This window comes from Carassius auratus, unplaced genomic scaffold, assembly GCF_003368295.1.
Source record: "Carassius auratus strain Wakin unplaced genomic scaffold, ASM336829v1 scaf_tig00215565, whole genome shotgun sequence".
Lineage (NCBI taxonomy): Eukaryota > Metazoa > Chordata > Actinopteri > Cypriniformes > Cyprinidae > Carassius > Carassius auratus.
This window is the reverse complement of record NW_020528142.1, coordinates 1,025,530-1,039,547: the sequence shown is the minus strand read 5'-3', so window position 1 is coordinate 1,039,547 and position 14,018 is coordinate 1,025,530. Positions and strand designations below refer to the sequence as shown.

The following is a 14,018-nucleotide window of genomic DNA, read 5'->3' as shown; positions in this document are numbered from 1 at the left end:
TGCCCAAGATATATATAGTGGTTAATTTATCATTATGGCATTTATTATATTGCTCAGTAGTGAGATATCCATTCATGTTTGTATATGCTAATGGGTCTAGCATGTGTCCAATTAGATTCCACCCCTGTTAAACTGGGCACTGAGAAGTGCAGAGACATTAAGTTGGTGTATTCTGGCTGATGTCTAATTATGTATGGCCAGGGACAAATGGTGTTCAGATGTCACTGACAGAATGCAGCATGTTCAGTGTATTGCAAAGGTATATACACATTTAAAATTCTGGTTGCAAAGCTGTGGCTTCCTCTGTGAGGAAATCTTTGATTAGGTATGTTGTTAATGTGAGCCGTGACTAACAAAGAGAGATTGATGCCAATTTTTCATTCACACCACTTTGGCTGCTGTAATTGTAAAACACAATATATATTTTCACAGTATCTTTAAACAATTAACATTCTTTTGTAAGAACACTTGACAAACAGATTTTGGATTTGGATTTTTCCATATTGATTGTCAGTTATGAACAGTGAAGTAAAATGTTATCTGCTGCAGACCATAGGCCACAAAAATGGATTTTGTTTTAGAACGTCACTGCCACCTAACGGCAAACAATTGCATTGCAGACTCTCAGTGACATTACCGTTCAGGGCTGCGTTTCCCAAAAGCATCGTAAGGTCAAGTACATCGTACACCCATTGAAACCAATGGAGCTACGATCAATTTAGGCTTACGAAGCTTTTTGGAAACGTATCCCAGTTTTGTTCAGTGTATGAAGAAAGCTCAATCTATATTGTTCAGTCAACTTGGTTCTGGGTGTCAAACTGCCCCAAAGTCTTGTTCTTCATTATTGCATATAAGCCTTCTCGTAGATGAGACATGCAGATAACATAGTTCAAATTTTAGTCAACCTTCACTGAATTTTATATAATCAATGAACTTGAATAAGTAATATTACTTGCAACAGTTTTTCATACCTACCGAGCTATAAAATATCTGCAATAATGTGAAATGCCAAAAATAAGCAAAATTATTTTATGCATAAATATGGTTTCATTTTCGTACTTTACAAATCAACGAAATATTAGCGCATAATTTCTAGTACAACTGCACTGTGCTCACTTTTGGCCTACTTGTGCATTGCATTTTAATGACTGTTTCAGTAGATGCATTGGAGAGACGTTCTCAAATGTGATTCAAAGCTATATACACACATCCATGCAGAGTTTTGCGGCTTTAATCGCCATTTTGGCAATTTCATGACTTAACTGACGATGGACGGTCGCATTCTTGTGCGGTTTATAATGCATGCGCCTTATATTCGCGTACAGCTGAAGAGCGTGCACTCACTGTGAGCACACTACACGTGTTGATTCTTGACCAAGCTGATTCTTGATTCCTCTAAATATCCTCATCCTACTTTGGGTTTTTTCTTAACCTATTTGCATTTTTCTGTTGAATGAGGTTAAGTCAATGTTTGTAGCTTCAGTCACTGATTATTACCTTTCACTAGTTGCTTACACTTTATAAATGAACCTCAAATTATTTATAGATTAATGGAAAGACCAACAATTTTGTTTAAAGTTTGGTTAACAATGCCATTGCTGTTGTCAGGCTTGTTCTCAGATTGGGTGCTTCCTATAAGCATTTACATGTTCTGTAAAGATCAATGCATTTTAACCATGGATTGTTTTGAACTATGCAGTACATGCAAGAATAACAGGCTTTATCAAATGACCACAAAATAAAGTACAAATCAAACACAACAGATAAAACAAATTAACAAGTACACATGTGTCTTTATTTAAGCAAGCAAGTTTGTTCCTACAGTTCAAAAAAAAAAAAAACACTGTCAAGCTGTTGGCACATTTATGTACAAAACCAGTTAATTTTACTGCCTGCTACAAAGCATTCTCAGTGAAAGTACAAAAAAAAACTAGTACAGTATGTGGATAAAGCTGAAAGCAATGTCAGGGATATACTGGATATGCAACATCATAATAAGACATGGTTCAGAAAAATCATCACAAACTAAGACAAAACTCAAACACTACAACCTAATAAGATATTTAGCTTGATATTGTAAGCGTAGCAACTGCACATTTAGAAAAAATATATAATTGACCCCAGCAAGACAGTCATAAGTGTAAAAATCAAAATAAAGGATTTTTTTTTTTTAATTTTTCGAGTTAGTTAAAACTATTACCACTGGATGCATAACCATGCCACAAATAACAACTATATTTGTTTTTAACCTAATACAAGTTTCTGGTTTTTAAAAAAGCTGCATGACTAATAAGAGTACAAGGACTCAGCTCTGATTCCAAATGCACTTACACAAATACTTACAATGATCCATAAGTGCACAAAAACTAGCTTGTTTTTTATTTTTTATTTTTTTGAGACACAGACAAAAGTACTTTACTGCAAAAGTAGGGCAACTGAAATTGGCAAGACCGAGCCAAAACACTGAGATTGGAGTAACACATGCTTGTACATCCCATATCTGACTTGTTTTTATTTGACATGTCCGAATGTCATTTAAATACCTTGTTTATTTACCCTTGCACAGTGTTTGGCTGAGTAGTTCCAATCAACTTTTCCACTTAGATTTATTCTTCTCCGATATGAATGACAATCTCAAGAATATCACCTAACACTGACTGCCGAGGTGCGTTTTAGAAACTGACATGAAATGTGTATACATTTAATTAGATATATATATACAGTTCGGAGGAATGACGGAAAAACCTGTTTTTGTTTGAATACTTGCATTTAAAAAGTTAAAGCTAAAACTAAGCAATAAAACACCTGAAAATGTTATTTGCATGTGAGAGTATGGCTTGCTGTGGATGAGAGAAAACAAATATCCTTAGAGTCTCCCAAGGCAAATCCAACTTGACCGCTCTAGCTGATTTGAGACGTTCTTACTTTCCCAATCATCAGCCATCTCTGTCAAAGCTCAATAAACATTACTAAGCACCAGTGTCCCACCTTCCGTTAGTACTGTGCACAGCTAGCGTATAGAAATAGGCCAAGCTACAGTATAGCAGTAAAAGTCACTTTAAGGTACTTTTTGAAATCCCTGGCTCTCCAAAACTGTATTTGCTGGAAAAAGAATCTGTACATTGTTTGTGCTGTTGCTGCCGTAAGTGCAGCAGCTTGAGCGATTTACCTGTAAATCATAACTTACAAGTTTGGTCACATTTTGGTTTTTTAAAAAGTCTAAAGAAAATCTAAATCATGACTAGCCGTTTATAGAGTGAACGCAAATCATCAGCGTGTAATACAAAAATGTGAAAAGTGTTCTGTAATCCCTTTGGCTAAACCCAAACCCCCTTAAAAGACCCAATGAGACCTAAAAGTATGTGGTACAAAAGAGACGCCACTCAACTTAGTGTGTTTATCAGGTTGTGCTCTCAGACATGTCAAAGGAAAAGGGAGGTAGAGGAGAAATCAGAAAACAAAAAATGAAAAAACAAGATAATTCCTGGGTAGTCAGAGACGTTGCAATGGAGACGATAAGCACGTCCCTAGACCAACATTCTGGGTCACACCCGTACATATCATGTATTACAGTTATTTACCTCCCCATCCCATCCCATCTAAAACCCCTGGAAACCATGGAAATAAGACATAGTTAAGTTTAGTTTATATGTGTGTCTTCAGGTAGGGGAAGGGCATGCTTGAGTGTGTTTGTGTGTGTGTATGTGTGTACATATATTCATATGTGTGCCAATGAGCGCATGCTTTATGTGTATGCGTTCAGACGCTCTTTAGAGCGAGTAGAGTGGATATCGTGAAGCTCCTGCTCCTCCTTGGACTTGATGTCCTCGTATTTCTGCATCCGGCAGGCGTCCTTCACATAAGCCCAGTTAGCTGACAGAACCATCAGGTAGTGCACCTACAGCAACACAGGGGTTAGAGGGGAGGGTTAGTGTTAGTGCAGATGACCCATCTGTACCCAAAAAGGAATTACTTTGGAGACTTTGCTGGGGTTTAGAGGCCCATTTTAGGCTGGAGATCAACCAGATCAGTTATTTCCCCCATTGGATGACGTGGTTACCAGTTTCAGCTGAATATAAGCCAGGTTAGTTAGTTCATTTACACAGGTTATTGCTTGGAACTGGTGGGTTAACTTGGGGAGGTGGGGGAAGTACAGGTAACTGAAACGATATTGCAAAATGGAAGAGCCTGGGTGTCATTTTAATCAAGCTAATTAAGGGACGTCATTATGAAAGTCCCTGTCGTGGGTGATGGTGGCGGAGCCCTTGGTGGACAGAGAGTGTGTTGGGATGGGGGGAGGGACACCCCAGACTGGAGTTGGCTTCAGAAACGCGTGCAGTACCTCCCCGTGCTCTTAGACGTCAGAATGACGTGGTTACGGATGAGGACAGACACTGCCACCACCTATCACAGTAGCCATCATTAAAAAAAAGAGAAAGGTAGATGGTTACTTGCTGCCTTCCTAACTCCTTTTCACCCTCAAACCTGTATGATTTTCTTGCTTCTGTGGAAAAGAGAATGAGATGTTTTATTTATGCTATAAGTGCAGTGAAAGTAAATGGTGAACAAGGGCTGTCAAGCTCCAAAAAAGCCATATGCCTTTTTATTTACTGATAATCTTGTCCTTGCCCAAAGCACTTAAATGTTATTCATATTCTTTTATATTTGAATATGTGCATCAAAAGAAACCAGACTAGGTTTGACATCAATGTAGGCAAGCGTCATTGGTTCTTGTTAGTCTCATAACCAACTGTGATGCGCCAAATGTATTCCATATTACTCCATATCCATGTGCATTTTTAAAGAATACAAATGAGAACCATGACTGAAGGGAAAGACTTACGATGCCTTTTAGGGGGCATTTTGGAGCCTTTGGTCACCATTTTCTATCAGTGTATGAAAGGTCTGTGAAACGTTCAATGTCTGGAACAACAGAATAAATAACTGATGGCAAAATGTTCAATTTTGGATGAACTATGCTTTCAAATTTCCGTGGTTCTGAAAATGATGGTGTAATTAATGCACACAGGACAAAAATGGCTCCTGCAGTTCCAATGCAATGCCACAGTCGCTTCTTTTTTGCTGAAATTCCTCTGTGCACCAATGGGTGGCGTCATTGCTGCACAATTCAGCAAAATGCAAGTATGCAGCAATGTTCCCTGAAAGGTATGATGTAATTATATAATCAAAAGAGCACAAATTATGATCCAATTCTGTAGACGCTTTGTTTCTAAGTACTTAATGTCCAAGCTGTTTTCTCATTTCTAAACCATTGTGGAATGCAATTAACTCACATAAATGATGCCAGTCTGTTGCCTTTGCAGAAAACAAATGCATTGTGCTTTTCACAAACACTGCAAGGAAGCTTAAGCCAAAGACAAAAGCATAATGCATTGCAAAAACACTTACCGTTTATAGACTGCATCAAATTAATATGATGCTATTCTATTTAGCTTCTGCGTAAGCTCTAATATTAACCAATGAAAGCCCGCTTTCCAAGGTTCAAACCAAAGGGTAGAAAACCTCACAGAAAATGGTGTCTCACAATCACTTATCACATTCCAAACAAGCTTCTCTCCTTCCTTCCCTCTCCTCTTCTGTTTCCATGGCAACAACACCTCCTGCATTTTCAATGATGAGTGTTCCTCTCCCTCTCTCTTCTCTTTGCTCACTCACTATTTTACAAGAGGCCTTGGATGTCTATTGCATTTTAGACAAGCCTTTAGACTGTAATTCCTTGATTTCTATAACATACTTGCTGTGCTTAGATTACATATTACCTATCTTGCAGGTGTCACTGTATTCATAGGATTAATAAAACTCATAAATCAATCCATATTTCATATATTGCCCTAAAAGGAAATTTAGATTCAGGGAAAATTCATACAATGCAGATACAGAGCAATAAAGAAAGTAAGAGACAGCAATGGAAAAGCTCACCATGGCAATAACGGCTGCTCCAGCCCCCGCAAGTGCGCAGACAAACAAGTGGAATGTCAGATCCAGCTGGAGAAAGAGACAAAAAAAAGACTCTGAAGAGGAGAAACGTGGATGGTTTTCACTGAAAAATCATAAAGTACAGATAAATCCAGGGCCAGATTTACTAAACAAATAAATGGTGCAAATGCTGGTAAACTGACTACCACAAATCTTAGTAAATCACAATGCATGAGTAAATGATCTCCATAAATGTTGTGCCTTAAAAGAAAACTCCTTCTAATGCATATTACAACAAGGTCAGCCTCAAAAATAATCCACAACACTCACTTGACAGAAAAACCACATGAACTTCACATGCTCAATCACGTTAAAATCACATGTGAAATATGTGAAACTCATTTAAAACATAAAATGAGCGTGACACGTGGTTTTGGAAAGTGTTTGAAATCTGTAAATGTGTGAAACCCATGTGAACAAATGTGGACACGTGTGGACAATATATGATCATATGGGTTTCAAATATTTACACCATTAAAATGTTCCAAAATGTGTTTCATATGTGTTTCACATATTTCCTATGTGATTTTAACATGTGATTGAGCTTGTGAAGTTATTGTGGTAAGGGCATCGCTAATTTTGCAATGCATTTCTTTAGTATATCATGCTTGTGCACGCTGTAAATCTGGCCCTAGATCTTCAAAACAAAATAATAAATACTAAGCCACTGTGACATCCTTACTATAATAATAATAATAATATTGTGAAAGCATAACATCCACTGGCATGTGAGTTGTGGTACTGTCCATACAAGGAGCTGCACAATCTTGCAAATAAATATTACATTTTAAGTATTACATATTTATATGAAGGAATTGAATGACTTCAGACTTAAAAGCATAAAAATGTTCACAATTTATTCATATTCTTTCTCTTACTCCCAACAATTATTTTATGCCATTGGTCACTGACTGTAATGGCGGACTGAATTTAGATGATGGCCATCAGTCAGGATAAAACAGGCCCTGCTTCAGAACTGCCAGCTGACCTCATTAGATTCACACATCTTGATGAAGTTCTCAGAAGCGGTGCACAGTCTTTTCTCCTCACCAATGGGCACAATTCCTGCAGTTCAAATAAAGTAAGATGTTAATGGCAGATTCCTTAATAATTCATGATAGTACATGCTTACATGACAATTAGGTATGCCAAAGCTGGCATTTAGTGTTTTAGTTGTAGTCATGCTTAGGTCATTTTATTGCAGAATGGTTCTCATTATGGCAAAAAGGTGCACAACAGATCAATAGTGGTGATTTAACTATGTAAATATAGAGTTCTGGCATGAAACACTAGATGGCACAGCCCGATAGGTCTTACTCAATCTGACGTAATGACATCATTATCACATGGCACAGCTGATTGGTTTTCTCCTGTATCAGTAGCCAATGTTCAAATACCTGGCTTTTGTTTGTTGTAGCAATTTGCCACAAACAAGTTTAAACTAAGTGTCATGTTTGCAGTTTGCATTGTATGCATCAGCAAAATATAAAAAATATTAGCATCAGCATTTAGCATTTATACAGCTGGAGCAAAGGCAGTTTAGAGCATGTATTCGCTCTGAGGAAGCGGGTTAAAGGAAAAAATAATTCTTGTGTATGCATTTCGACTGGGATTGACCCTATACATCGCCGTAATCTAAATGTTCACGTTCATTTTCCCAACGTCAATGTTTTTATTGTGATGAGTGTGTGGTTGATTTCAGCTGCACGCGCTTATCCTTCCTGGCCTCATGGCATAAACCTTTTAGCGAGAGGCGAAATATGCACCAGTAAGTACATATCACTGCAGTTTCCAAATTAAATAAACACTAGAGGCACACATTTACAGTTTTGATTAATAAAACGTAATTTTTGCACAATTACTTGAAGAATATCATGTTATGATTTCAAAGAAATGTTCATATTCTGGGATATTTGAAAACGGATACTTTTGAACATTAGCATTGCATGTATCCAGCTTCATATCTATGGGTTTTCATAGACAGCAGGTTTGCTCTGTAGCTCATGGAGCACGCAAACAAACTTGAGACAAAAGTTTAAATCTGCATATAAGGAAATTGAAATGGCACAGTTGCATCAACAAAAGGTTTGCATTTGTTAACACTATCCAGTAAGTTTTTGGTTGGGTTTGGTGTAGGCCATATTTTTAACATGATAACGCATTAACTTTTAACGAAAGTTAATTTATTTGAATTCTGAATTGCCGCAATACGTACCAGTAGCAACATAATAAAAACATAGCATTACGTACATATATCAACGTAATAAAAACATGCCAGGATTCACGTATTGAACCCCTGTTTAGCGCCTCTCAGTGGACATTTCTATTTGAAACCGTTGCGAAACATGCAGTAAGGTACATAAACATGGTGTTGCACAAAAAGTAAACGGAGGTATATATTTTTATGAGACCTGCTTGTGCTTATCGCAGTCATATAAATGACAGTGTTACGGAAAGAATGGATTTTAGAGTTACAGCTTAAGATCACTATCTATGGTTGATGTAATCCTGAATGAAATGCAATATGGGTAGTGTAGTTTGCAGAAATGTGCTTGTTGTGACGTATGCTCTAGCTGTGCAATGTAGTTCAGCAACCGGAGAAAGAATGTTTATATTCTGCTTTTATTTCATTTCATTCAAGTTCAGTCCTTCCTTATCTATCGGATTGCAACATACTGTATATCCATTTTGTTAATTAACATTACACATAGTGCGCGTCTAATTAGATTTAAGCCAGTCGGTGTGGAAGCCCAGGCTCACATAGCCGTATGCCACTATTATTAAGCCAGTCGGCGTGGTAGACCAGGCACACATAGATAGTAACACATGCATTTAACATGGCTCTTCAGAGCAGCAGTGGTACATATGTATTGGTGATAAATCTTCTTTGTTAGGGGATGCCTTGTCTTTCCTTGTCTGTTCAACTTCATGTGCGTAGATGTATTTATGTCCACTGATGTAGCCATTTATCCTTATGTTCAGTGGCATGTACATATTGCCTTGTACTGTATTGTGTTCTGTGTATCCTGCTTTGTTGGGGGGTTATTTATATGTGTAATATGTGCAGCAGCAGTATTTCCTACATGCTCACTGAAGCATGTTGTGGATTTATTAGCAGTAGCAAGTCTAGGTACTTGCTCCTCCGCAGCAGCAGCAACCTAGCAGATCTATTCTATAAGATCAAGTGAAAGTGAAAAAGTGAAAGTGAAGTGACATTCAGCCAAGTATGGTGACCCATACTCAGAATTTGTGCTCTGCATTTAACCCATCCGAAGTGCACACACACAGAGCAGTGAACACACACACACACACTGTGAGCACCTTTTTATATTTTAATGCCATAATTGTGCTTCCAGCTGTTATGATCCACCATGGTGTTTTGTAATATGTAACGAGTGTTTAATGATATCTTAATAGAGTTTATATATGCATTCTGCCATTTAGCTGTTACACACACAAAAAAAGGTTTTCATGATAAATTAGTTATTTTTCATTATTCTCTGCTTTTGGATGTTTAATATATGCAGCCTGTTACATTCAGTAATTTCTGCACTAAAAAATCCAATAAACTGCAAAATAAAACATCTAAGTTGTTTTAAATAATCTTAGCCAGCCCTACAGCCAACTAGACTTGGCATTCACTGATGACTTATAAATGCATTTAGTAATCCAGATGCACTTTAATCTAGACTAGAAACTCCTAGGCAGCATTCCTATCCATAGATCCATATTTTATTTTCCTGGCTAAGTATTTTGTTTACACCAGTATGCATAGAACATGAGAAATTATTGAAAATGTCTCCTTAGATGAGCTACTAACCAAACTGACGCAGGTCAAAGCAAAGGCTGGAACTTTCCACCAGTGTGGTGTTCTGACAGGTGTTCCAGATGTTGAAATACATGAAGACTGGCAGGGAGCTGAAGGCTGTTACTCCTAGCCAAGCCAGCATGAAGATATAAGTAAGCATGATGAACTGAGGAAGAGAGAAAGAGAAATGTATGTGTTTCTTGATAACTTTCAAGTATTCCCACACTATACCATATGGAATAAACTAAATATAAGTAGCCTATAGTTATGCCAAATTTATACTACAAATGTGGCATAGAAGTTCTTATGAAGGGAAGTGTATTTACATAGATTATATAATGCTGCTCAGAGGCGGCATAAATGCATACACAGTAATTACAACTATGTACTTTGGTACTAGGGCTAAAGTGGGTCAAAGCAGGGATAATTTAGTTTAGTCTTTAATGCTGCATTTTGAATTCTAAGCTAGCACAGAGCAGTCTTAACTTGGCTATGTAAACTCCATAACTTTAGTAATTCATAAATTAGGAATGCATGATACAGTAGTGACCTTATCAGCCATTTTGTAATACTAGAATTAGATCATATCACACAGCTTTTTTTCCCTAATTCAATAAAAATCCTTATGTTCTACTCTAAAAATGTTTTGATCCCTCATTTAAAGGGATAGTTCATCCAGAATCTGTCACTGATTACTCAACCTCATGTCATTCCAAACCCGTAAGAACATCAATTAAGATATTTTTCATGAAATCTGAGTGCTTTCTGACCCTGCATAGACAGTAACACAAATGACACTTTCAAGCCCAAGAAAGGTAGCAAAGACATCGATAAAATAGTCCATGTGACATCAGTGGTTTAGTCTTAAATTTTATAAAGCTCCTGCATCAGCAACATCACAAGTATGCATCTTGTGTACATGCGTCAAAGACAGACACAGAAGAGAAGTATTAGTTTAATAAAGTAGTCATTTTTGTTTGATGTCACATGAACGTCTATGCAGGAACAGAAAGCTCTCATCAAGATTTCATCAAAAATATCATAATTTTTGTTCATAAGATGAACAAAGTTAAGGTTTTGGAACGATACTATGTAATTAATGACAGCATTTTCATTTTTGGGTAAACTATCCCTTTAACTTGAAGTTTGTGAGGTTTGTTTTTTTTAAACAAGCCAAACTAAAAAAATCATACATAGTAGATATAATTTAATATAATATAATGCGATGGGCCTAATTTTAAGATCATTGCTTTTTGCATCATATTACTAAACATGTTCTCCTGCTTGTGCATCAGTTCTTTCAGATGGGTGGTTGATCTTACCCAAGCACTGACACAGCGCCCACAGGTGGTGATCTTAAAGTCCCCATAGAGATCCCGAATGGCCCCAGTGGTGAAAAATCCCTCCACCATCAGCAGAATACCATAGACAAAAAAGGCTGCTGCCACTCCATAGATCACATACTTAAAGATGTCAATCCTGAGGAAGCAAAACAAGAATAATTAGTAATTTCCATGTGCAAAGAGTGTCTGTGCTTATCTTGCTCACAATGGAAATTCAATAAGATAACGGAGTATCCTGGTGTCAAAGTATTTTGTGAAGCCTTAATCCACTTAATTTTGTGTGTAGATTAAATTCAATTATACAGTCTCATTTTATAATTTCAAAGCCTTATATCAAAGCATTTGGTAAAATAAGATAAAATGGCTGAAAAAAAAATGCTGCTACACTTCCACTATTCCTTCCTTTACCCACTCATTTCTTTCGTTCTCTCCCCCATCCTGCTCTCCTTCCCACCAGTAGAGTTCCGGTGAGCAGGTGTGCTTGGCTGATCTGGTGCGATTTCAGAACACTTAATTCTCTAAATGGGACAGATTCCAAAACCTAACATGCTAGATCTTGTGTTTCTGTGTGTGTCACTGTTCTTTAGAAATATGTGTGTGGGAAAATGTATTTCCAAATAACACCTGTCGCAGAAACTCCCCTCAGTCTCCACTTCCTATAAGGCTGAATTATGTAAACACAAGGTTCAATGAATTCAATTTTGTTTAAATTATAATAATTATAAAGTGCATTTCTTTAGACATTCTAGATATTTCAGATAGGAATAACCCTGTATTGGCCCTATTAACAAATCCTTGTGCTGTGCTGAAAATCCTTCACATAATTTCATGTTACCATTCAAAAACAACCAGCCTTCTAAGAATTGCTTGTAAATCTCTCATGATCTCTCAAGGTGCATAAGCTCAGATAAAATGAGGCCTACAATAAAATCAATTACTTCCAACAAAAATTCAAAATGTGTGCTAATTGAAAGAAAAGTAATATTTATCAACAGGAAATGCTGATAAAATGACTGAATCCGACATTTGGTAATAATATAGCATAGCAAGTAATTTATAAGCAATTTTTGTATGCCAGTCATTTTTGAACATGTTTCAAATAGCATTTCATTATTAAGAACGGGTGACAGAAACTGAATTAGATTCATGTGCAGTACTTTTGCAGTAGGTCGCTATTAAAACGGGGCATACATTGGGCTCAACACAGAGCACAGCCTGACTGTACGACCTTTTTTTTTATTATGACTTTGGTATTGTGACACTCACATGGTAAAGACATCCAGGGCATCAACAGGCGACCGGACAACATCGAAATAGGTCTGGAGGATGGTGACGGTTCCAGAGAGAGCCTCATGACCACAGCCGCAGAAGAGCGCCACCCCGGCGTACAGCAGGATGGTCGCGATCAGAGAGGCATAGGGAATCCCACTCAAGCATTTGAGGCAGCATTCAGAGCACCCTGGGAATAAGAGTAACAGTCAGTCCATAACTGCTATAAGTGTGTATAACAACAATAGCATTGCATTGCTCTCCATATTTGCCAATGATGTTGATAAATGCAGGTGTAGAACTTCCAAAGAAATACAAATCATGTAGATCAAATCAAATCAAATCAATTTACTGCAAAAGCATAATTCTTTTTTATGGGTTATAAACAGCAAATACTACATAAATTCAAAGCTGGATGGTTTATGTATAACAGATGGATATTCTGAATTACACTCCTGTCAGTCCATTACCTAACTCAGAGCAGTAACAGTTTCACTGGATGAAAGTGCAAAGCAAATTCTATTTGCACAGTCCAAGAGAACATTCATTCCCACACATGTCACAGGAGAGGAAGTTTACTGTGACTCCAACCAATCATAACTGCCGCAGCTGAGAGATTCATGGATACAATTCAACAGCACACAAACAATATTGATTGCAAAATTGCAAGTAAAGAATGGCACTAGTGGCAGCTATTCTGCAGAATGGCGCAACAATGATTTATGGGTTATTATAAACAAAGCCCAACAGTGCAGGAAAACATAAAGAGCAGGTCTTCAGAGGATATTCACTAGTATATATAAACTTAGAAGAAAAGTAAGAGTTCTTATTGTTGAACTCAGTAAGTCAAGCAGGCTAAATGTTCACAGCACAACCTCTTAAGCCCTGCAGCAAAAACTTAATACGGATGATACATCTAAAGCTGAACCCTCATGGTTCTTGAGCTTACATCCCATCTGAGCTGATGCAATGGTATTGTATCTGCTTTCTCCTCACTCCTTAGCTGCGCCCCAGAACCTGCTGTTTACAGGAGTGTGGAAAATGTGTATTTTACAGCACTGACCCAGCTGTTGCAGGGGAAACAGACTTACACCTCCATTACACCTTGAGAAGAGTCTGCAGCTCTGAACACAGTATAAATGCTCTGGAGCGCAGGCAAGCGCTACTGCATCAAAACACACATTATGTAAGCCTGACTGATTTTTAGTAATGCACTGATTAAAAAATTATAACGATATTTATTTATTAAACACACGGTGCATTAGTACTGTTTCAGTCAGTGCTCAAACAGTTCATATGCGTTGACTTCTCATATTGTTTTATTTTCAGTTCAAACATGAAAGAAGTAAAGCTGAATTAAAACAAACAAAAAATAATAATAATGAAAAAAATTATAAGAACACTATAAAGTCTGCAGTCTGTGCTTGGGTCAGTAATAGTTTTATTTGTTTATATATTGAAAGAAGTCTTGGTGGAAATGAGACTTATTTCAAAATTAAACTTTTGAATGGTATTGTACCTGTAACGTCCCTTTTGCATCTTATAGTAATTTACACGAAACCATTAGCAACACTAATACAGTGGCATATTTTCTTTCAAAG

At 37.2% G+C, this 14,018-nt stretch overlaps 1 protein-coding gene across 3 annotated transcripts in view; it reads right to left on the bottom strand.

Moving 5' to 3' along the window:
* Window positions 1-1,773: 1,773 nt before the first annotated feature.
* Window positions 1,774-14,018, bottom strand: part of gpm6ab (glycoprotein M6Ab) — a 50,963-nt gene continuing 38,718 nt past the window's right edge. For 2 of the 3 annotated variants that reach the window (XM_026260640.1, XM_026260639.1), the window contains exons 2-7: window positions 12,415-12,607; window positions 11,128-11,284; window positions 9,818-9,971; window positions 6,986-7,062; window positions 5,941-6,006; window positions 1,774-3,898 (exon numbers count right to left, since the gene is read on the bottom strand). In XM_026260640.1, coding sequence (XP_026116425.1) covers window positions 3,746-3,898; window positions 5,941-6,006; window positions 6,986-7,062; window positions 9,818-9,971; window positions 11,128-11,284; window positions 12,415-12,607 — 800 coding nt within the window. In that variant the 3' untranslated portion in view covers window positions 1,774-3,745. The other variant, XM_026260641.1, reaches the window with a different exon arrangement.